At 43.0% G+C, this 22,833-nt stretch overlaps 1 protein-coding gene across 2 annotated transcripts; it reads left to right on the top strand.

Annotated features, from left to right (window-relative positions):
- Nucleotides 1-2,174: 2,174 nt before the first annotated feature.
- On the top strand, nt 2,175-16,779 carry VLDLR (very low density lipoprotein receptor). Of its 2 annotated transcripts, XM_053932167.1 has the most exons (19): nt 2,175-2,388; nt 6,403-6,522; nt 7,461-7,583; nt 8,441-8,563; nt 9,842-10,213; nt 10,320-10,442; nt 10,528-10,650; nt 11,120-11,239; nt 11,316-11,441; nt 11,813-11,984; nt 12,333-12,557; nt 12,712-12,830; nt 13,198-13,337; nt 13,440-13,581; nt 13,894-14,040; nt 14,970-15,059; nt 15,453-15,530; nt 15,640-15,809; nt 16,130-16,779. In XM_053932167.1, exons 1-19 carry the CDS (start codon nt 2,175-2,177, stop codon nt 16,163-16,165), a joined length of 2,763 nt encoding a protein of 920 aa, XP_053788142.1. In that variant the 3' UTR covers nt 16,166-16,779. The 2 variants fall into 2 exon arrangements, with proteins under 2 accessions (XP_053788142.1, XP_053788143.1); XM_053932168.1 differs by lacking the exon at nt 14,970-15,059 and having other exon boundaries at nt 2,256-2,388.
- The last annotated feature ends 6,054 nt before the right edge of the window (nt 16,780-22,833 follow it).

Raw genomic sequence — 22,833 nt, 5'->3', positions numbered from 1 at the left:
CCTGTAAGGATGGTGTTAAGGATGGAGAAAACTTTTCTGTCTGAGATCCCTTTATGGAGATGCCATCAAAAACTGTGGATTGTAAGATTCATGCACTAACTTACTCATGCATTTTAATATAGCTGAAGTTGTAAAAATTACTTTATACCGAGTTCTGCTTTGGAGTCCAAACCCTGAGGTGTGCAAAGAGCTAGGTACATCCCAGATAGAAAGTTGGACCCCCACCACAAAGCCAGGTGCAGATGATCGTGGAGCAGCCATAATGCAAGGCACAAAGAATAATTTTTCTCCCTCCAGTAAACCCGTATCTTCTACAGACAAACAAGGAAGGCCATCAGCTACTCGGATACAACAAGGTATGTCCAGCTTTGTATTTCTCCATGACTAGAGTCTTCTTGTGTATCAGGATATGGCTTATAAAATACTTCTGTAATGACAGCAAGACCTTTATGAAAATGCTGTTCAGCTCAAAGCACAGCAGACCATGCAATAGTGAGCACTGAAGGCAGTATGTTGTGTTGTAGATCTGCAAGGGGAATTATATTTTCAACATACTACTTACACTAAGCCACCTTCTTGAGGGCCCCAGTCAACCCCCATGTACACATAAGATTTTTCTTACTTGGAGCAGCATATGTTTGCAAGAACAAGGCTGTAGCATCTAATGCCACATACCAGGCAGGCTGGGAAAGCAGTCTTTGCCCCTGAGGCCATGAAGTGGAAGAACTGTAGGAAGGCAACCACTAGGAACTGCTCTTCATATTTACACACATATGAGAAATATAATCTCCAGATGTATTTCAGTTACACAAAATCAAATCTTAACTTTTTAAACAAGTCTCTGATACACCAACTATTTGCCCATTTGGATGGTGTGTGTAGTCATTCATTACATGAACTGCAAGAGATAATCCACTCCAAAGTTATTCATGCAGTAGTATGGTTTGTCTTTAGTGTAGTCATGATACAACCGGATGTGAATCAAAAAGAGCTTCACTCTGCAAATAAAATACAAAGAAATATGTTATGACATTGAGGAAACATGGAAAATCAAAAATACTCGCTTCACCAGAGGAATCATTCATGCTACTGGAAAAGACTTAGAGTATTAGACTAACAAATCAATACTTCATTTCCAAGGGAAGAAACAGCAACCAGCTTTTTCATCATTTTTTGATGGAGCTGTTTGCTGAGGTTTGTATCTGCACAATAGTATTAAAAGCACAGCACACACACCACCATGAACTAGCAGGTCTATAAAAATAGGGGTTTTTTTAGAAAGCAGAGTATTTTAGAAAGCACAGTTTCGAATTCTAAGGGTGCCGCGTACAAATGCAACTTTGTATTTTACCAGTCCTTCTTTTCTATGTATATTTCACCGAGACGTAATTGGAGGTATAAAACTCTACAAACGTGGCATAAAATGACCAATTCTCCTCCTTAAATAAAACTTTAAGCTTGTAATTACACGATTTTGACACATCGTTTTGCAAAATTTCTGATTAACTACGATCCCTCTATCGGATTAAGCAGAAGTAGTGCTTTTCTTCCTCTACAGCTGCGCCTGCTTCGTTTTAAATCAAGTTCCGCTACGGAGGGAGGGAAAACCGCACAAACACGCGAGCATGTACGCATGGGGCCAGTGGGCACCGCGTGGAAGAAAGCTTCTTCGGAGGCAGCCAGGGCGCAGCGCGGGTTTCGGCACGCCCGGACAGCGGGAGCCGCATCCCCCCTCCCCGCGGCCGGCGGCAGCGGCGCTGGGGAGACGCAGGGGAAACAAAGCCGCCGCTGCCGCCGCGTCTCCCGAGCCTCTCCCGCCGGGAGTGCCACGCTCCGCCGCCCGGTGCAGGGTCTGGCAGCAGGGTCGCACCGTGCCCGTCCCCGCCCTGCGGAAGGAGGGCCGGGTGGGGGGGGCGCGGACGGCTCTTCCCGCAGCACCGCACCGCTTCGCGCCGCCGCAGCGCCACTCACCGCGCCACCCGTGCCCCGCCGAGCCGCGCCGAGCGGTGTGCGGGCGCGTCGCGGCGGCAGCAGGTGCCGCGAAGGAGGTAGCGGGGGCGGGCGGTGCTGGCGAGCCAACCGGGGCCCGGCGCGGCGCCGTGAGTCACTAGCGGGCGCTCAGGGCGGCCGGGCGGCTGCTATAAGAGCGCCGCGGGGACGGCCTCCCCCCGTGCATGTCTCCGGCTGCCGCCTCTGCTCCTCGGCTCTCCGCCCGCAGCGCCTGCCTGCCCGCGCACACTGTCCCCGGCGCGGCGATGCGGCTGGACCAGGAGCCCGGAGACCCGAGCGCCTCGGCCGACAGGCGCGGCGCGGAGCAGCGGGGGGTCCCGCGCTGCTGGGCGCTGCTGCTGCTGCTTGCCCTTGGCTGCCTGCGCGCCGCCGCCGACGGTGAGTGCGGGGCCGGGGGAGTGGGCTGGGGCCCGCACCGCCGGGGCGGCTCCCGCCGTTGCCCCCCGCGGCGATTCCGTCTCCCACCGCCCTTTACTTTTGCCTCGCTCTCATTATTTTCTCCCGCTCTTTTGGCCTGCTTGCCCGCTGCCCCGGGGGGACCCGGGTGAACGGGGGCGGGCCCGCGTGAACAGGGGGGCGCTGCCGCCGCGCCGGCCCCGCCGCCCCCCGTGCCGGGCGAGGCGCCGCCTTCCCCCCGGGGCTCCGGACGGCGGGAGCGGTGAGGGGGGACCGAGCCCCGAGAGCCACCCGCCTGCTGCGGGAGGGGCCCGGCTTGCTGTTCGATACTAAGGAGGAGGGTCTGACGGGCTGGGGCTAACGCGAGAGCGTCGAGGAGGACTGGGGCTCTATTGTGGAGGGGGAAAGAGGAGCGCTTGGGAAGCTCGCGGCGTTAAAGGTGCTGTCAAACTGCGGTGCAACTCAGGCTTTGTGTTATCCAGCGTTGTTGGCATGGCTCTAGTTCAGGGTCCGGGGTAACCACCGTGAGGGATCTCCACCTGGTGGCAAGGCTGGGTCCCTGCTCCCGGGGCTGGGCGCTCGCCAGTAGCGCTGCTCGTGGCCAGCTCCCGGGCTGCCTCCCGGTGTAGATGCTGTTGCCCCTATTGGCAGGGGTCCTGCACACTGAGCCAGTTGGATGGTTATTTAAAAATAATTTACTCTTAAGTGGAGGTACTAACCTTTCTTCCCTGAGGACCTGAGCTTCAGCCTGTTCTCCTAGGTAGGAGGTGGGCACTTGAGGTCTTCATTGTTGTATGGCTCTTAAATCTCCTGACTATTGTCCTAAAGTAGGCCTAAGTGTCTGATCCTGGTGGTATTTGCTGTAACAATGTGCAGTAGTTCAGACACCATGTATGTTGGGTAGAGCCCTGCCAGCATGTTGTTGTATCCAGTCCTCATACAAAGAGAGAGGGTAGAAATGTCTGCCTAGTCACCTCTCGTCTCCCAGTTGTGTAGGTTGCTCCCATGCCTGCTCCGCAACAGACATGGTTAAACAGTTGTAGAACGAAGGACCAAGCTGGCTGGCACTGAAAGTGCTACTTCACTGTGCTCAGAAGTCATCACAAGAGATATGCAGTGGATGGTAATTAGTAGGCTAGCTAACCAAGTTATTCTGATTGTTCTTTCAATTTCAGTTAGTGGTCTCATCAGCTCTCTTCTACTAGTAATTGCAATTGCCAGGGTCTGGGAAAGTCTAAGCTAGTTCCTATATGAGGTCTCACAAGGTTTCCCAATCACGGTTGGAAGCTTTTCTGGGACTCGGTGTCAGATGACAGTACACAAGTGTCACATGTTCGAAGCTGCCCAGAAAAGTAATCTAGCGACATGCTTAAGGGGCTGAAACTAACAGTGATAGCAGAGATATGGAGAAAGGTAGTTTAACTTGGGTAGTCAGTGTAACTACCACAGTGTAAGAGTGACCCTACACCCTATTGCTGCTTATGATCCAACTTCTAGTAAGTATTTACCTGGGGAGCAATAAAATATGTGTTAGCAATCACAGACTCTGATGTTACTGGTTCTCGACATTTTTCAGCCTAAGCTGTATTCCAAGGAAGAGAAAATGTGTGATGGTGCTTCTACTGTAAGAAGAGCAGCTTTGAATGAAAGAGAAGCTTTGAATTAGTGGCTAATTGATGCTGATCCAAAAATCATTAGGTGTCAAGTGACCGAAGCTGCAGCTGAGGTATGACTCCATTGCTTTAAATAGCAGTGGATTAGACTGGTAGTATCTAACTAAATTGGTTACCTATCATTGTAGAATAGTGCTTGGTGTAGGACAGAGGATCAGAGTTACTGGCTGTAACTAGCCATCTTAACTGGAGCTCATTTCAAGTCTGTTAGAGTCTGACAGACATCTTCAGGAGCGGTAGCAGATGCTGACCTCTATCTTTGTGCACCTGTGTAGGTGTTAGGTCTTGTCGATCTTTTTTTTTTTACTTGTTTGTGGGCTAAAAGTAGTTGCTCTGACATTTCACTTGGTATCAGCTGCAGCAGCAATAACATATTCTTAGAATGGCTTGTTGTTAGGACTGTAATTGTAAAGTTAGAGCTGTTACTCCAAGCTCAGCTAGGGTTTCTGTTAGCCTTGTGTGTAGCTTCCCTGTAGCATTTGATCGAAATGCTGTTACATTTGTATGACACCATGTACTAGGCAGCCTTAGCAAGCCTTTTCTGGTTATTCTAGCTTGAAACAGAGTAACTAAGGGCCATGGAATTATTTTGGGATCTCCTTAGTGGCAGGCTTAGTCTAATATCTCTGTATGCTATTTTGGGAAAGGTTGACTGTTCTCACTCTGAACGCTTGGATGAGGAAGTCCTGAAACTATCAGGAGTCAGTTGTTGCATATTTTATGTAGCAGTGAAATATGTGACCAGGACTCACAGCTCTAACCTTCTTTTACAGGTTGCTGGACAGCAAGGTATCAGGCTTAAAACAAGCTTCTAATTGTGGCATCTACTTCCACTCGTTGGTGGCTAGGGTGTGCTGTGAAGCTCAAGGCAAGCTAATTGATTGACAGCTCATGACCAAGTGGTAGTAGCTTTACAAAACCACACTATTAGGAAGCATATACTGGTGTAATTCCCAACCAGTGAAGGAAACAGTATACACAAGAGTTGATGTTCTGATTTTTGGTATTTTTTGAACACAGTTCCCATGAGAAAGTTAGCTTTGTTCTAACAACCGGGTTACTGCTTTACTCCTTCAGTAAGGCTACTAAAACATTAGCAGAACTCAGTAATACGCTTTTTCACATCGTTGATCATGGATTTACATGAGACATTCAGCAGATAGAATTGCTCATGTTGTTCTTGCTTCTACTGTCCAGCATTTATTACTACCTCATGTGTGGTGGCTAGCCAATATAATGTAAAATGTCTGAGTACCTTCCTTCTGCTTGGAAACTGTCTTGCATCTTGCATGTCTTACAAAGAGGATATAAAAATAGCAAATAATACTCTACTAAAATTTGATGCTCTTTGAGGTCTGGAATGCCAGGACAAAGCACCCTCACTAAATGATGCAATAAACCAAGAAGGATCAGGAGTCTTGCATCATGCTGTAGGCATGTGCAGCCAATACTGATGCACAATCTTACACACTTGTCTGGGTGCATTAAGTGGAACAGCTCTGGCTTAGCTGCTGAAGAAGCAGGCTGCTGCTTTCAGTGATAGTTATAACAGGGCTTCCAAGACAAAGCATGTTCCCTAGAGGAATAGGGTCATACACTTCTAGAGCTGAAAATACAGTGGAAAATGCACTCTAAGGATCTTGCAGAAAGCAGTACCTTACTCAAACATACTAGCAAATCAAGACTTACCAGTTGTGAGACAGTGGACTTCATTTCAGAATTAAGTGATGAATTACTTTACTCTTTTAACATCACACTTCTTTTGATGTATACCAAGGAATGTCTCTGGATGCCACTGTTGGAGGAGTAACATATAGCATGAAAACTTGCTCAGCTACAAAGCAGTTATCTAAGCTACCTTTACAGATGTCTTAGGGATTCTGCTGTAATGTGTTAGCAGCAGAGCATTGAAATGCTAATCCAGCTTGACATTAATCAAATTTAAACCAAATTTGTTTAAAGTTTGAAGAGTTTTGAGAATGTGATGCTTGGTGCGAGACAGCATAAGTATTCGTGGGACACATTTTTAAAGGCTTGACCTTGTCTTGAAGAGGAAAACTGAGTGAGAATAACACTGAGACTGTTTGCTGATGTTTGGCAGGTGGATGGTTATGGTGCTTAAACTCTGCTCTTGTACTGTGAAGGAAAGCTTTCAATTCTATTTTCATGATTGAATAAGTTGATTGCAAAAATTTGGAGCTCAGATCTGGTTTCATGTTGATGTTATGCTCCTGATTAGGCTGGGTAACTTCTTCATGAGTGGGGAAAGTGAGAAGGTATTGCTTAACAGTATTGAGGCTTAGGTTCCTTTTTTTCACTGAAGGTGCGAGAGCAAAATGTGAAGAATCCCAGTTTGCATGTGGTAATGGACGCTGTATTCCTCAAATCTGGAAATGTGATGGTGATGAAGACTGTTCAGATGGCAGTGATGAGAGTGCTTGTGGTAAGCAACCAAAATAATACTTCTATAGTAGTACTTGCTAGCTGGAAGTGGGGACTTAACAGTAGATAGCTGGAGAGATACTTATCCTGCCCAGCACTTCTGGAAGTTGGAATACAAAGACAAATTTCTTAGAATAACCACTATTGATTCCTTGTACCCATCTGAGGCAATTGAATTTTCCTGTGTTATCTAACTCTCCTGAAATTGGCAACTGAGACAAAGCTTGTGACCAAAATTCTTCACTTGTGAGAGTAGTGACTGACAAGAACAGAATATAAGCCTGTGCTCAGTTGTTTCTTGAGTACATAATAGAAAACGTTTGCTATTAGCACTCTGCTGTTGGCTATTCCATGGCTAAAAGCCCTGTTTTATATGTGAAAGTGATTCTGCTATGTCTCTTGTAAACATTAAACCTAGCTTTGGCTGCCAACCCTTGCTTTAAGCAGACACAGAAGCCAAGATAGATGACTAGATTTACTTGCAGACCAGGCAAATCATACTCTATATCCATCACTGGTGTGGTTGAACTGCCAGTTCCTCAGGCAGACCTAAACTATTACCCTAGAATTACATAGTACCACGCTTCTGTAATGACAAATCAAATGCCTAGACTATAAACTCAAGAGTTCAAAACCTAAATGTTAATATCAACAGACCTTATTTTAACTCAGGTCTGTTTAAAGCAGCAGCTAATATAAACTAACCTGCAATAGTAGTCCTTCAGTGCCTGATTAGATTAATATAAATATTTCTCTATACACAGAATAACCCTGTAGGAAGTGTTCAACAGCGCTGTTTACTAGGTTGGTGGGGGACGACACCAGGTATCCACAAACCAAGGATGTTGAATAACTTTATAGGGCAACAAAGCTGATCCCTGTTAGCAATAAATAAGCTAAGCTCTGGTCCCTAAACAAGCATCTTTTTCTCCCTTGCAGTGAAGAAAACATGTGCTGAATCTGACTTTGTGTGCCTCAGTGGTCAATGTGTGCCTAACAGATGGCAGTGTGATGGGGATCCGGACTGTGAGGATGGGTCTGATGAGAGTTCCGAACTGTGTCGTAAGTGAACCTGGCGTTGTGGTGTAGCCAAGCTTGTGGGGAGGAGCATTTTGACTTCCTGCCTGCTTGCAGTCTGGCTCTCCTCCTAAAGCAGGGATGAACTTGTCTTGGGGAGCACCTTCTTAAGTGCTTGGCCTTGTCAGGAGGAGACTTTTCACTGCTTAGAAAGATGCAGAACTGAGTAGGCACTCTTGCACTTGCACTGGTAAGAGATAGCAAGTACCAGGTTTTCCTCACAGACAGAAGCAGCAAGTAGAACATGGCAGGCCTGACCGTCACTGTGGCTTGTCCACCAAGTGATTGCTGTTCTCCAAGGCAGCTACTTTGCAAGTGCAGCCCTAATACTACAGAGCTAATGTAGGGACTGAGTATCTGACTACATGTTGGGTGTGGGAAGCAGTAGTGCAGAGGCTTGACTATGAAGTCTCAGGATTAGCAGCTCTGGTCTGAAGTATCATAACTCATTAAGCAATATAGTTCCAGGAAGTGTAATTTTTCTGTATCAATAGGATCCACACTGGGGAATATTTCAGCCCAACTCCTAGTGCACTTTGGCATTAGTCCTCCCTACTACTATTTGTTGTAGCTCAAGCTGCTACAGTGTAATTGGCATGCAATCACAAAGCTACCACTACCAAAGGTACCCTTAAAATATTAATCTCTTAGGAACTGGAAGCATCTTTTTTAACTGAACACTACAGAATAGTATAGCCTTTTCCATCATTTTATAGAGATGTTGGCATGTAAATAACTGCAACTTTGTCCAGACCTGAAGGCTTTCAGTCTCAATTTTCAGCACAAATGCTGGTACCCAAGATCAGTGGCTCCTAGATTGAACTTAATCTTTTTTTCAATAGACACGAGAACATGCCGGGTAAATGAAATCAGCTGTGGTCCTCAGTCAACTCAGTGTATCCCATTGTCCTGGAAATGTGATGGTGAAAAAGACTGTGACAGTGAAGAAGATGAACAGAATTGTGGTAAGGAGAGAAATGGTGGTTGCATAACTGTGTTTGAAATTGACTTGTCTGGAAAGGAGTAGCTGGGCAGTACATCTGGGAAGATAAATTTTGATAGTATCAATATCTCTCCTACATTAGTCTTGTTTTGCAGCTACTTAAAGCAAACTTTTTCTAACACTCCTCTATCCTGCTAAATTAAGAGCTACAATAATGTAAGCTTTTTAATGTGTGTCTTTTTTTGTCTGCTAATTTTGGTAGTAGCCACAGGTAGGCTTAGTCACCTGGCAAGCCAACTGTCAGATCTTGTTTTCTGCAGAGTTTCTGAAATTGGTGCTTACATTAACAAATTATCTCCTAAAAGTGTAGTAGCAACTTTTAGCTAAGGGCATAGCTAATCTACTTTATAGTCCTATCCTGAAATATCTGTGAAGCTGGATTTCTGATGTTTGGGTGGCTGGGGGTTGGAACTTCAGGATGGTACACAAGTAAAGCTACTACAGCAGCATTAGAGCGCAGCATTCCTGGCTTGTTCAAAAGAATTTGTATACATATGAGTTTTCTGCAGTGTCCTGAGACATACTTGCTGTAACCAAAGCCACAGGGCTGGCTTCCATTGGAACCACCTTACCTGGATGGCCTAGTGAGACACAGATCTCCAGAATTTTGCTGTGTGTCTGTGGAGTTCCCATCTTACTCAGCAAACTAATGCCTTAATCTACAAGTAAATCTACAGACAGTGTTTCTAATGAAGCTGATAAAACTATGAGCCTAGGCATATTGAGCTATTAGCTACATTGCTGTTAAATCAGCATAATTTGTACTGACGTAAATTGCATGGGTGTGCTTAACCACGGGATCAACTCAGGCAAGATCTTGGTCTGTTATCCCTTCTGGTCTAGGCAAATGGGCCACTGCTGTCCTGGGGACCAGCGCAAAACACTTTAATTTCAAACTGCAATCCATGATGAGTTAGCATTTCTTTTACCTTCTGTCTTTGGTTCACAGGGTTAGACCCTGTTTTCTGAAAGACTTGAAATCTGAAGTGCAGGACAGCCTAGCTACTTCAGAAGGTTATTTTCACCCAGTAGTTCAAATTTGATGCCTATCACTTGCAATGTCCAAGGGCAGTGAGGATGGTCTGTGGAACCCAAGTGTCCTGTAGGTGGTCATTTAGGCTTCCCTGTTGCCTTATGCAGGATGCTGATCTTGTGTCAGCTAGCAGCTGCAAAACAAAATACCTTCACACAAAGGTGTGAAGTGACAATGTACTAATCTCTCTTACTCCCATTACCCCAGGCAATGTGACTTGTAGTCCAGCAGACTTCACATGCAACAGTGGGCAATGTATTTCCAAGAGCTTTGTCTGCAATGGTCAAGATGACTGCAGTGATGGTAGTGATGAGCTGGAGTGTGCACCTCCTACCTGTGGAGTTCATGAGTTCCAGTGCAAGAGCTCGACTTGCATTCCCCTCAGCTGGGTGTGTGATGATGATGCTGACTGCTCTGACCACTCAGATGAGTCTCTAGAGCAATGTGGCCGCCAGCCTGCACCTTCTGTGAAGTGCTCTGCCAGTGAGGTGCAGTGTGGCTCAGGTGAATGTATCCACAAAAAGTGGCGCTGTGATGGAGATCCTGATTGCAAGGATGGAAGTGATGAAATCAACTGCCGTAAGTTCACTTGGTCCTTCTCTAGGAGGTACTGCTTGACTCCTCTTTTATTTCCTTTGCTTCAGTAAACCTCAAGAGTAAAAGTCTGTAATGGCTGTGTCCTCAGCTTCTCGGACCTGCAGACCAGACCAGTTCAGATGTGAAGATGGGAACTGCATCCATGGGAGTAGGCAGTGCAATGGTGTGAGAGATTGTCTGGATGGCACAGATGAAGCAAATTGTAACAACGGTGAGTGTGGAATTGAGCAAGAGTAAAGTCTTTGCAGAGTATCTGTTGAAGCTGGTAGTCACCTTCACAGTCTTCATTATGTCAGTTATTCAGTGCTCTGGACCCGGCAAATTCAAGTGCAGAAGTGGAGAATGCATAGATATCAATAAAGTGTGTAACCAGCAGAGAGACTGCAAGGACTGGAGTGATGAGCCCCTCAAGGAGTGTAGTAAGTGAATAAACTCTTTGCACAATTCTGACTACTAGATATACTTGGATGTAGTCTCTGAGTTGTCAGATGTCAGCTGGAATGCCCGTTGGCACTTCTTGGTGGCAAACTTACAACTGAGACCAACCTAGTTAATAGCCTAGTTTTATTCTAGCCAAACTGGCTGATAGGATGGTTTCTCTGTAGTCAGGAAAGCACTTGAATGCATTAGAAACATTGAAACTTCAGGAACATCAGTCTTTATTGCTGCCTGTTTGTAAACACAGAGAAGGTGCTGGTAGCTGACTGAACATGAATTTGAGAGGGTTCTCTTGCATATGACTTCGAGTGCCAGAACAGTGGCAGATCATTTATCAGATGTGGCAGGCATTGTTAGAAAGTGGATGTGTACCTGGAAAAGTGCTCCATGGCTAAGACTATAAAGCTAAACATGCATGCCTTCTCAGAAGTGGCCAATTCTCTCTTCTAGACATCAATGAATGTCTGGTGAACAATGGTGGATGCTCTCATATCTGCAGAGATCTCATTATTGGCTATGAATGTGACTGTCCAGCTGGGTTTGAGCTTCTGGACAGGAGAACTTGTGGCGGTACGTATCTAGTAGTTTAACAGGGACTCTACTGTGATATTGGAGGTGAGCATAAATTAAACTTTTGTTTTTACAGATATTGATGAATGTCAGAACCCTGGTATATGTAGTCAGATCTGTATCAACCTGAAAGGGGGCTACAAATGTGAATGTAGCCGTGGCTATCAGATGGATCTTGCTACTGGGGTGTGCAAGGCAGTTGGTGAGTGTTGACATGACTTTTATATCCCCACTTTAAAATGAGTCAGCAAATGATGCACTGTTTATACTACTCTGGTTTTTACACTAGCTATTATGGTGTTACTGATCTCTACTAACACTTCAAATGATGCTATGATACAGCACTTAAAGCCTGACATAAACTGCTTGTGTCTGCTCCCTGGGCAGGAGGATCCTCCCCATCAAGTCGTAGAGGGAGAAAAGGATGAGGTATGGTACAGCCAAGACCTCTGTCAGCATCTGCTACCAAGGGTGGAATGGCAAATACTAAATATGATGACTCTTAAAACTTGTTATAAAAGAAAAGTATGTGACTGAATATCTAGAAGTACAGATAACAAACTCTGTTCACAGGGAAAGAACCAAGTCTAATTTTCACCAACCGCCGGGACATAAGGAAGATTGGCCTTGAGAGAAAAGAATACATTCAGCTTGTAGAGCAGCTAAGAAACTCTATAGCTCTAGATGCTGATATTGCTGAGCAAAAGCTTTACTGGGCAGACTTCAGCCAAAAAGCAATCTTCAGGTAAATGGGCTTAGCTTCTGAACCTAGTGTACTTCCCTAAACTATCCCATGGTTTTACCCAAGCTATTTCTCTAGTCTCTGGTAATGAAAACTAGATTCCTGTCCTAAAGACAAAGTACAGTTGATACAATCTACCAAGGTGTGTGCCCGTTGCACGTCCTAGTAACTGCTGCTACAGCTGCTGTACAACAGTAACTGTTGTACAACTGCTGCTTTGTACAAAAGGCACTCTGTGGAAAGTCCCATATGCATCTTGTTCCTGAAATTTTGTGCAGTATTTGCTGAGGTATGCCAAGAGATAGTATCTGCAGTGGAAGTGGTTAAAAGCAAGTAATTCTTGTCTTCCAGTGCCTCTATTGATACCCGTGATAAAGTTGGAACACACATCAGAATCCTGGACAACATACACAGCCCTGCAGGAATTGCTGTTGACTGGATTTATAAGAACGTCTACTGGTCAGACTCAACTGCAAAGACCATTTCAGTGGCTAGCCTAGATGGCACAAAAAGAAAGGTTTTGTTTCTCTCTGAGCTGAGAGAGCCAGCTTCTATTGCTGTAGATCCTATCTCTGGGTGAGTATTTGTCCAGGTTCTTTTAAAAGAGTGGACCTACCAACTACATGTTCTGATAACTGACTTAGGTAGCCTTTGTTAGTTATTGGTCATAATAAAGAGTGATACTACACAGTACTATAGTGCATCATACAACATAAATTCTGCTTCACAGCTTTATGTACTGGTCAGACTGGGGTGAGCCAGCAAAAATTGAAAAAGCAGGAATGAATGGATTTGACAGACAGCAGCTTGTGACAGCAGAAATCCAATGGCCTAATGGAATTGCTCTAGGTATGTTGAACTTGTCTCTGCCAGAGATATTCTGGAGCTTTAGCAGTTTTTTTGCTACAAAAGCCAAGGTCATTCTTCAGAGAACTATTTTCAGCTTCTGAGAAAGGGAAGCTTCTGTATGCCTGAAGACAGGCATCAGCACTTCTCAGATGCTGAAATAGTAACTTTTCCTGAACTGCTCTATATTATAGTTGAGGCACAGGCCACATAGGCATCACTGCAGCAGCCCTCTGTATCTTAGAATGGTAAGAAACTAGGGCAACACTGCCACCATTCTCAAACCTGTGCGTGTTTCAATTCTTGCAGCAAGATTTGGAGGTTTCCTCCATGTGGACACTAAATATATTTGGTCTTTTCTCCCTCCTAGATCTTGTAAAAAGCCGCCTGTACTGGCTTGATTCTAAACTACACATGCTGTCAAGTGTGGACTTGAATGGCCAGGATCGTAGAATTGTGCTGAAATCACATATGTTCCTTCCTCATCCTCTTGCTCTAACCATTTTTGAAGTAAGAATGACTTCCTATAGTCATTGTCAAAAATCCTCTTCTTGCTGGTATGAGGTTGATAGCATAATGGAGGTAATGGGATGCAATGACCCTGTCTTCTAGGACCGTGTGTACTGGATTGATGGAGAGAATGAGGCAGTCTATGGGGCCAACAAATTCACTGGAACCGATTTGGTTACCCTAGTGAACAACCTCAATGATGCACAGGACATCATTGTGTATCATGAACTTGTTCAGCCTTCAGGTAATTCCAATACAGTTTATAGTTAAGTCAGTGCATACTTGTAAGAAGCCTGCCCTGCCTGGATGGTGGCAAATGGTATCCCTTCACTGTAAAGCTTTCCATTCCTACTCCTGCTTGGAGCTTCTAACACAGGCAGCCCCATGGGGTTGAGAGGTCTAGTTGCAATTGCTCTTTCTTGGGCAGAGCATATATAAATCTATAACCAGCTGAGACAAGTAATTTTACTAAAACAATTACCGAGCAAATACTTCTGCTGCACACCTGGAGCATGAAGGCTCACTCTTGTTCACTCCTTAATTGCTGTACCAACAGGTAGGAACTGGTGTGAAGAGCACATGGCAAATGGAGGCTGTAGCTACCTGTGCCTGCCTGCTCCTCAGATAAATGAACATTCTCCAAAGTACACCTGTGCATGTCCTGCTGGGTACTTCTTGCAGGAGGATGGTCTGAGATGTACAGGTACTGTAACGCAACTGCAGTCATTCCCAGGATGAATGGGGAAGGAGTAGGAGAGTATTGAACCTGTTAGGGGGTAGGAAATACTGTGCTATAGGCTGACAGCTTTGCTAAAATTAATCTGATGTAATTAATCCTGGAGGGGAGGGCCTTATGCATTAATATGGCCCTTAGAGTCTGCAGGTGCTGTTCAAAGTCCATGCTTTGTTTCTGCGTGATCATTGTCATTTGCAACAAGATCTTGTACCTCCATGGCTTTCTGCAGACAGCAAGCACAAGGACAAAACATACTCAGCCTCTTATAAAACAGGAGTATAAACTAAGACAGCTGTACATATAAATACACAGGTCAAAAGCTGATTGGCTAATGTTGCTGTCCAAGGAAGTTTGTACCTCCCTTTCAGTCCAGATGAGCATGCTGCTGTACTACTGTTGTCAGCACTGACTATGCAGCAGGCTTGCTTTGTCCTGTTGAGTGGGACTAGAAACTCCAAGGTGCCACTGACTACGTTGTGTATTGATTCTGACTGCCACAGAGTGCTAAATGCAAGGATGCTGGCTTCCCTTGGCTTCTCGAAAAGGTTACTATGGGTATCAAAGGCTGTACCTAACCAGTAAACTTGTAAAACCAAAATCTTATTCAGAAAACCTTATGTGAGGCATGGGATGGCTTATGACTGTTGTGACTTTAAATGCTTGTAATTCATTCCTCATTAACTGTCTGGCCTTGTTCTTGGAACTACTTTTCATCAAGAACTCTCCGCTGAGGCTGTGCTAGTGAAATAGTTAATGTCAGTGTTCCTAGTGAAGCTAACAATCTGCATGATCATTTTTGCCATCTGCTGAACCTTCACTACCATGGCTGTCATAGCAAAGCCATTGCAGAATTTCAGGATTAACTGATCTATAATTAGTTCTTGATCTATAATTAGTTTCAGGTACTGGAACAACTGTGGCTTACACTGAGGCTAAAGATACCAGCACAACAGAAAAATCTCCAACTGTTGGACTAGTTCCTGGAGGTACTGGTCCCAATAACTCACACTGCTAAACATTAGAGAAATTAAATGCAAACTGACCAACTAGCCTACTTGGAAGTTTTTTCCTTTGCATGCAAGTAGAGAACACAGGCCAGATCACTTGAGTAGTATAGCAGCTGGAGCATGTCTTAAGCAGATTTAGTTCACATAGGACAGTGTGGAATCTGTAGGTCCCATGAAATCCCAGGAGTTCTCAGAGAAGGCAAGCAATAAAGAAAGCTTCTAACTAATACAGGATGAAGCATGTTAGGCTGTTCTAGCAGTGTATTTCTGACAAGCTAATCAAATAGGAGCTTCTTGGTTTGGGAAATGCTTGCATATGACAATCTACCAACTTGTCAGTATGCAAGCTCACTGCATTCAATTCTCATGCAGGATTCAACACTAGTGGTACAACTTCTGAAGTAACTGCAGCTGGAAGAACATCAGCAGCTTGGATCATTCTTCCTGCTGGTGAGTAGAGCATTTACTAGCCTTTTGGAACCCATGTGGTAGGACAAGCCACTCTTAGGAGCTTGACCTGACTCTACTCCATGTTTGCAATCTCTTTATCTCCCTGCAGTATTGTTGATGATGGCTGCAGCAGCTGGCTACTTCATGTGGCGTAACTGGCAGCACAAGAATATGAAAAGCATGAATTTTGATAACCCAGTTTACCTAAAAACCACAGAAGAGGACCTCACAATTGATATTGGAAGACACAGTGGTTCAGTAGGACACACCTACCCTGCAGTAAGTAAACCTATTAACCTATTATGTCTGAGACTCCAGATAATAATTGGAGTAGAAAGACTACCAAATGATAACTGAATTGAATTTAGGAGAGGTCTCTGCTTTTGAAAGCTGCTGGCTGCAGGCACTACTGGGCTAAATCAACTGACAACTTTACCCTATAATTAAGGTTAAAGTTGTGGTAGGTAACTAGTGTCTGTAGCTGGGATGGAGTAATCTGTGCTGAATGTGGTCACTAGCCTGCAGAATTAGCAATGATGTGTGTTGCTTTGTCTTTTATTAGTGCAACTGTAGCTAACTTGTACTTATATTTTTTACAGATATCTGTTGTCAGCACAGATGATGATATGGCGTGAGCACTGGATCAGCAATCACTTTCAGTTTACTTGTGTCTTACACTCTTTGGGGATAGTAACCAGGTTTGTGGCTGAAGAACTTCCTCCATTCTTGGAAGAAAGAAGATACTTTCTGCATTTATGGATCACTTGTGTAAATAGTTATTACTTTCTACAATTTAACAACTCTGTATATACCTGTCCACAACAATTCAGCTGTTAGTGGTTACAGTTTTATCCGTAACCCTTGGGTTGGTTAGTCGGTAACATCACTGACTAAATATAAAGCACTTTCCATAGAAAGCCATATTCCAGCCACAACTTGTAACACCTGTACATATGTCTATAGGCCACTTGTAAATAATTATTGGAAAATCACTATCAAGCACTTTGAAATACTTCAGATGTAAATTATTGTACACTCTCTTTTTCAATGATTGGGGCAATGGCAATAGGAAAAAACGGGTTATTATGATTGCCAAAAATTTGTAGACATAAGTAATTTTGTATGTATGATTGCTTCAGTCTTGTCTGTTACCTCTTAGAGGTCTACAAGAATGAATGATCTTTAAGAAACCACTGTAAAACTCAAATGCAGCCAAGGGGATAAAATAAAATGAGTCAAGCAGTTGAAAGTATTGTTCTTGATTATTACATTAGCACTGAAGTAAAACGATGTATCTCATAAGTTGAAAGCTTTAGTAGGCTGCACTACCACTGCCAGCCAGATCATGAAGTATTTCTTCAATTATTTCAGCAGCATTCTAGGCAGCTAAGACACTTGCCAAGTGACATGTTTGTTCTTGAGACTAATAGTCTGCATGGAGCAATGGACAGAGTGGGTCTTCTATCAGAGAAGCCCAGCTGATCTCCTAAGTTAGGACTGACACAGGCTAAAATGACACAACTACTGCTGCATATTTTGAGAGGCAGCACTGGCAGACATGTAAGATGGAGACAGGTCAGAGCGTGGTCTGCCAGGTGAGTGTGAGGTCCTTGCAGTGTCAGGCTATTGGCAGTTACTCCCCATAACTTTTGTAGTATGCGGTGCTATTTGACTGTTGCTAATCCTTCCCCCTTCAAGATAAGAAAAAAATTGCTTATGGTGGGAGGAATGCAATTTCAAGGCTAAGACATCATTTGGAAGAAGCAATAATCTCTTGGTTATGCTTTAGTGATGACATGTTAAATCATTCTCAATCAATCCTGTCTCTAAAATAGTAACAAAAATCATCAAGTCAGAACTTGGATCAGTTCCTAGGCTTGCTTCTAATGCCTGTTCTCATTGCAGCTAGAGCTGGAGTCTGTTCTCTTAATGGTCTTCCTGTATTGTGGATTCCTTTTATTAACAGATGAGGACAGCTGCCAGCTTGTACAGATTTAAAATAAATTGTTTCTAGCAAGTTTACAACTCTTTGGGGAGTTGAAGCTTCTAACCAGCTATCTCTGGCAAGTCTTGACTGCAGGCATTTAAGATATCTGGAACTTATGTAGACTAAATTGTCTTGCATAGATTAGGCTGTAAGGGGGCCTCTAAAGTTTCTGGCTAGCAATACTGTATCTATTTTACCAAGTACCTTTTGGGATAAAGTGCCTTTCATAACTTTGTAATATGTGAGGTTCATTAGTTATGGGTAGAATTCAACTTTTCTGGTTAAACTCCTAAATCTGGATACTCTGAAGTATTTGTGTATATGTGACAAAACAAAATGTAATTCTCAGTCAGGTGGTTAATTATAAATTCACATGGCAGCTAATTACAGGCAAAATGCTCTGCCTTCCCAGTCTTTGTACAGAACAGCTCTGGTTTTTTGATGAACTTCATTGCTCTTACCAGTATCATAACAAATGGTATAAGGAGAAACCAGTGAGACAAATAAAGACATTTCTTCCTGAGGTTAATATTTATTTGAAGTAGCAACTTAACCCTATTTTGGCAACCTGAGTAATTTTTACAGACACTGTGGACTCTAGGAATTTGTTTTCTGACTTTACTCCAGTGTGCTGAACAAAGAATAGTGCCTTGACAAACAAGATTTATTCCTATGGTCTTGAAGGGACTTAACACTTTTCCAGATAAAACTTACATGGCTTCATATAGCAAGAGGGGAGGAGTGGGGAATATAAGGCAGTAGCAGGAGATAATACAAAATGGCCTGTACTTACTTGCAAATGTTGCTTGGTTTTTAGTCTCACTAGGTTTATTCTTTCCTGCCCTTCTTCATTTTTGTGTTATAAAATAATTGTTTACTTCCACAACAGGCTTGGAGAGTGGTCAGAGATTCCTTCTGTAAAAACCGATCCAACTTGCATTGACAAATACCTTCCTCTCTTTTTTAACAGTTTTTTTCCCCTGCCATCTGCAAGTGTTTGACTCTGTTTAACTCCTCCTCATATGACTCCTTTGGCATCTAGTGAAGGTGGTATAGCCATACTGAGCACTCCTACAGCAGCACCCTGTGGCTGTGCTGGTTTCCACTGAAGGAATTCTCAGTCATTATCCCAGTCTCAGCTCCTCTGCTGCAGTCTTGTGGTATCCCAGAGCAATGGGACATCAATAACCTCTTTGGTCAGATTTCATATACGTTGACTTTATAGTCCTCCTGAAGAATTTTCTGCTTATAGATACAAAAATATGACTGTAATTGGTTATTGAGGTAGTATCAAGGTAATGGTATGGGTTTTGCTTCCCAGAAAAATAAGCCCTCTGGTTCTAAATGCTGCCTATTTCTGTTCAGTGTCTGCTGGCCAGTGTGAGTGCAAAGCTAAATTTGAATCTGGCTTTTTCTTTCCCTTGTAAACATGCAAGTTTCTCTTAATACACTCCCTCTGCTCCCACATTATTTTCTGCCTCCTATTTGTTCTGTCTTTGTTTTTATAGCACTGTTAATATTTTACATTATTGTTCAGAGGGAAATTAACATAAAGGGAATTGATTCTGTGCATGTAATTTTCTTCCTCTTCTGCACCTTGTTCCTCTACAGCTAGCTACAATATGTATTTTCAAACCCAATTTGTATTTGCCTACATTTTTAATGGACATACCTTTTTTTCCAATCAGATCTTTCCTGAAACAGCAAAGATGCATTTATCTATTTTTATGTAAGTGCTGAATCTTGCTAGATAAGAGAAATAAAGAAGCAAAGACTTAGGCTGGAAGAAATAGTGTGAGAATCCTCAGACAAAGGAAAAAAGCATACAGCTGCAGAACCTCTCTTCACTTCACAACCTGGATATAAGTGGAGGTCTGCCAGTACTTTCTGTAGGTATGGCACAACATGTCTGTGAAGAAATGTGCTTATGTACCTTCTTTGAGCTGCCTCACAACAGTGGTTGGTATTGTCACTTACTGGAAGAAGGTTCTGTCTGCTCTGTTGAAGCCAACTTAATACATTCCTTGCTTGCTGGTTTTTGCTTTTCCTCTCCTGAAAGAGCTTTGAAATTTGCCCATATCAATGAAAAATTTGTCAGAGCAGGGGAGGGACAGACAGGCTGTGCAATCAGTTAGGCTGCTGAATATTCAGGCTGTTAAATATCTAAAATAAAGACTGCCTGTGGAAAGAATGATTGTCTTAATTCTTCTTGCACAACCCTGGTTGGGACATTTCCACACTGCTGTCAAGCAGTGGAAAATGCTTTATATCATACATGAAACTCCCCCCCCCACCCCAAAAACCTAAACAGGTAACTGAAGGCTAACTTCACTAATATACTCTTTGCTATGTAATAAAATGCTTGAAGATAGGAAACATTAAGCATTAAATGAAAACAAATTATTAGGAAAAACACATTTCATAGAAATGGATTTTTGCTGTGATGATGTCCTCTGTAGAAAAACTAGACAGTTTTAAGGTAATTTTTCCCTCCTTCCTAGAGATCCTTTCCTGGAGTCAAACTTCAAAATACATGGAAATGTTTTATCATACTGTCAGTGCATAGACTTGAAGCTGATAGTTGTATAGCAATGTAAAAAGATTAACTTAACATTCAGAACACTTATTTCTTTCCAGTGAAAGTATTTTTGAAAGGCTGATCATTGAATACAGTGAATGCCACAACCATCTAGAAACAGTGCTGCATGTACTAATGTCCCCTTTGGGCATGTGTGCAACTGAAAAGTGTGGTTTGGTTTAGACAGCTTATTCCTTTTTTGGGCCCTTAAATATGTGAGAGATCATATATGCATTTAAATGAAGACTATCTTGAAAGTTAGATTATAATTCCATAGTGTGTTGTGGCTGCTATTGTCTAAGTAACAAATACTGTGAGTTTCTAACTTTTTGGCTGGTGCCTCTAGTGGTAAAAAAATTTCATCCCATTAACTTTCTACAAATAATAATCCTTAATGAAGCCTCAGTACAAAATTCAAGTTACATGTGCTATATTCATACAGGAGCAACTTGGTCATTCTGGTTTTACTAAAAGAAACTGATTATTCTTTAATTAGACAGCATTCAACCCACTGACCCTCTCCCCCAACTTTTTTTTTTTTTGGTGGAGGAGTATGTGAAAGTCATTTAGGGGCAGAGGATGGATGGTGTCTGTAGAATTTATGTACAAGTTGTTGGTTGTGATCCACGCATGTTATCAAATTCCTAGTGCCAGGTAAAACCTGGTGATTTTTTAATTGTAGTATACCTATATCATCTCAGAAACAGAGTTTGAAGAATTGCTTGGATGAAAGTGGGTAGCTGGCAGGTTGTAGCATATAAAGAGCTATTTCTTCATAGCCCTTTGTCTTTCTGGCAGCCTCCACTGCTAGTTTAATTTATGTAAGTGAATGCAGAGAAAGAAAAGTTGTAAAACTGCTTGCTTACAGAGAGCATAATTCAAATGGTGTCATGAGAACTGCATTTCAGTATTTGATATAGTGCATCCATCTCAGAGAAGAACCACTCAAAAAAGCCATTTCTCACCATCTTGGGTTTCAGATGCAAATACCCCCTGACTGCTGAGGACTAACATTTTGTTAGCTGTCTTTGTAATTTGAATGTCACAGGCAAGCAGTGGATGGTCCCAATTATGTGATGTCATCTAAGGGTCCCTTGTTGACCATCATGAATCTCTGTCAGAAGGCTGTTAAGTGCTTCCTGTATAAGCATGACAGACATGACTTTAACTAGGAACTACCCACACTTTCTTTTAGCATTCAGCAGTTAAATGGATCCACTCCAGAGTAGGCCTCTGCAGGTGGCTATGACGTATAGCTTTAATAATTAGACCTGACATTCATTCTGTTCTTCTCGTCTGACACTTCAGTAGCAGTTAGTTCATTTAACAATAAGTGGCAGATTTTTTACATGGTACTGTAGGGGCAACTGAGAAAATGAAACTGCCTTCAAATTACCTCAGAATAGAATGAAGAAGGAAGTCAAACAGCCAGCCTGGTCATTAGGAGCCTAACAATCACATTAATGAATCAGTGAAGAATTGAAATAATCACAACTTGTGTAAATCAATTATCTCCAGAGCCTGTTATCCTGTAGGGAAGAAGTGAAGCTTAACACTCTGGCTCAAGAGACAGGACTGAGCCAGGGATCTGCTGTGAGGAGCTCAATCCTCATCAGAGAATATTCTAGTACCTCTAGTGTGCTTAGATATGTGGCAGCTTTCCCTTTGCCTGCACTTCCTCTTTTAGTTGTTTTTGAGAAGACTCTTGATGCTGTAAAATAAGGTCTTTACTGTTAATCATAGTTCACAGGAGGAATCTGGCCTAAATTCATAACAATCAGAAGCAATTGCATGGGTAAATCCAAGAACAAAAGCAAGACATGCAGAGCCCCCACTGCTCACATTGCAAAAGGCAGGGCAACCAAAACAGCAGACAAAGTCTGGGAGGCCTCCATTAGGCCTGCAGCAACATCCCTAGGTGCTCCTTGAAGGAGGAGTCCCTGTCAGCAAGTCTGGGTCTTATGGAAAGGCTCCAGTCCTCAGAGCAGCATGCAAGGCCTCATCCATCTGTTGAAACAAAGGATCAAGGACTGATAATCGGGCAGAAGGACATGCTGTGTTTAAGATTTTCAGAAATTAATATTAAAAATGGAGCAATACATTGAAGACAAGAGCACAAAATCAGTTTAAGGCAAAAGTGAAGCTGCCATATTAATTCTTCTTGCAGGGAATTGTTCTCAGTACAAGCTGTTAATTTATTAGCTGCATTAAATACCATTCTCAAGTTTGACCATAAATGAAAGTCCAGAAGACCAGCTAGGTTCAGATGAGGATTAAAAGGGCCATTACCAAGCAGTAGCAGAGTATATACATTACCAATGATTTAATTTTGTTTCTTTGTATTTGTTACAAGCAGGAAGGAAATAAAATTAATGTCTTTTCATCTTGGCAAATTTGTAACTTGATTTGCTAGGAACTTACTGTTTGCTTTTAGAAGCAGTACACAGAGAAGTGTACTGACAAAGAGCCCAGTTTGCTGGAGAGAGGAAAGAAAACTCAGAGAAATCCTCAGCCTGGCACAGAAGAAAATGCCTTGCTCAGCAATTTATCTTAAGCACATAAGCTAGCACAGTTAGCTACAAATAGGAATTGTTACAGGATTCCTTGGCACTCTGGAGTTTCTGTGCGCCAGCCCATCATGTTTGATTGTTTAAGCTTCATGGACCTTAGAAATATGACTAGACGATATAGTCCTGTGCTTTGTAAGGAGTCACAGCTGCCTTCAGATTAGGTATGTA

This window comes from Vidua chalybeata, chromosome Z (genome assembly GCF_026979565.1).
Source record: "Vidua chalybeata isolate OUT-0048 chromosome Z, bVidCha1 merged haplotype, whole genome shotgun sequence".
Classification (NCBI taxonomy): domain Eukaryota; kingdom Metazoa; phylum Chordata; class Aves; order Passeriformes; family Viduidae; genus Vidua; species Vidua chalybeata.
Note: the sequence above shows the minus strand (reverse complement) of the source record. Positions and strands in the feature narration are given on the sequence as shown.

Bases quoted from the DNA above. Each gene is read 5' to 3' on its own strand.
- VLDLR (XM_053932167.1), top strand. From the start codon at position 2,175: ATGTCTCCGGCTGCCGCCTCTGCTCCTCGGCTCTCCGCCCGCAGCGCC. The intron at 10,214-10,319 runs GTAAGTTCACTT...CTGTGTCCTCAG, and splicing joins AAGTGATGAAATCAACTGCC to CTTCTCGGACCTGCAGACCA. The intron at 15,060-15,452 runs GTACTGGTCCCA...ATTCTCATGCAG, and splicing joins TGTTGGACTAGTTCCTGGAG to GATTCAACACTAGTGGTACA.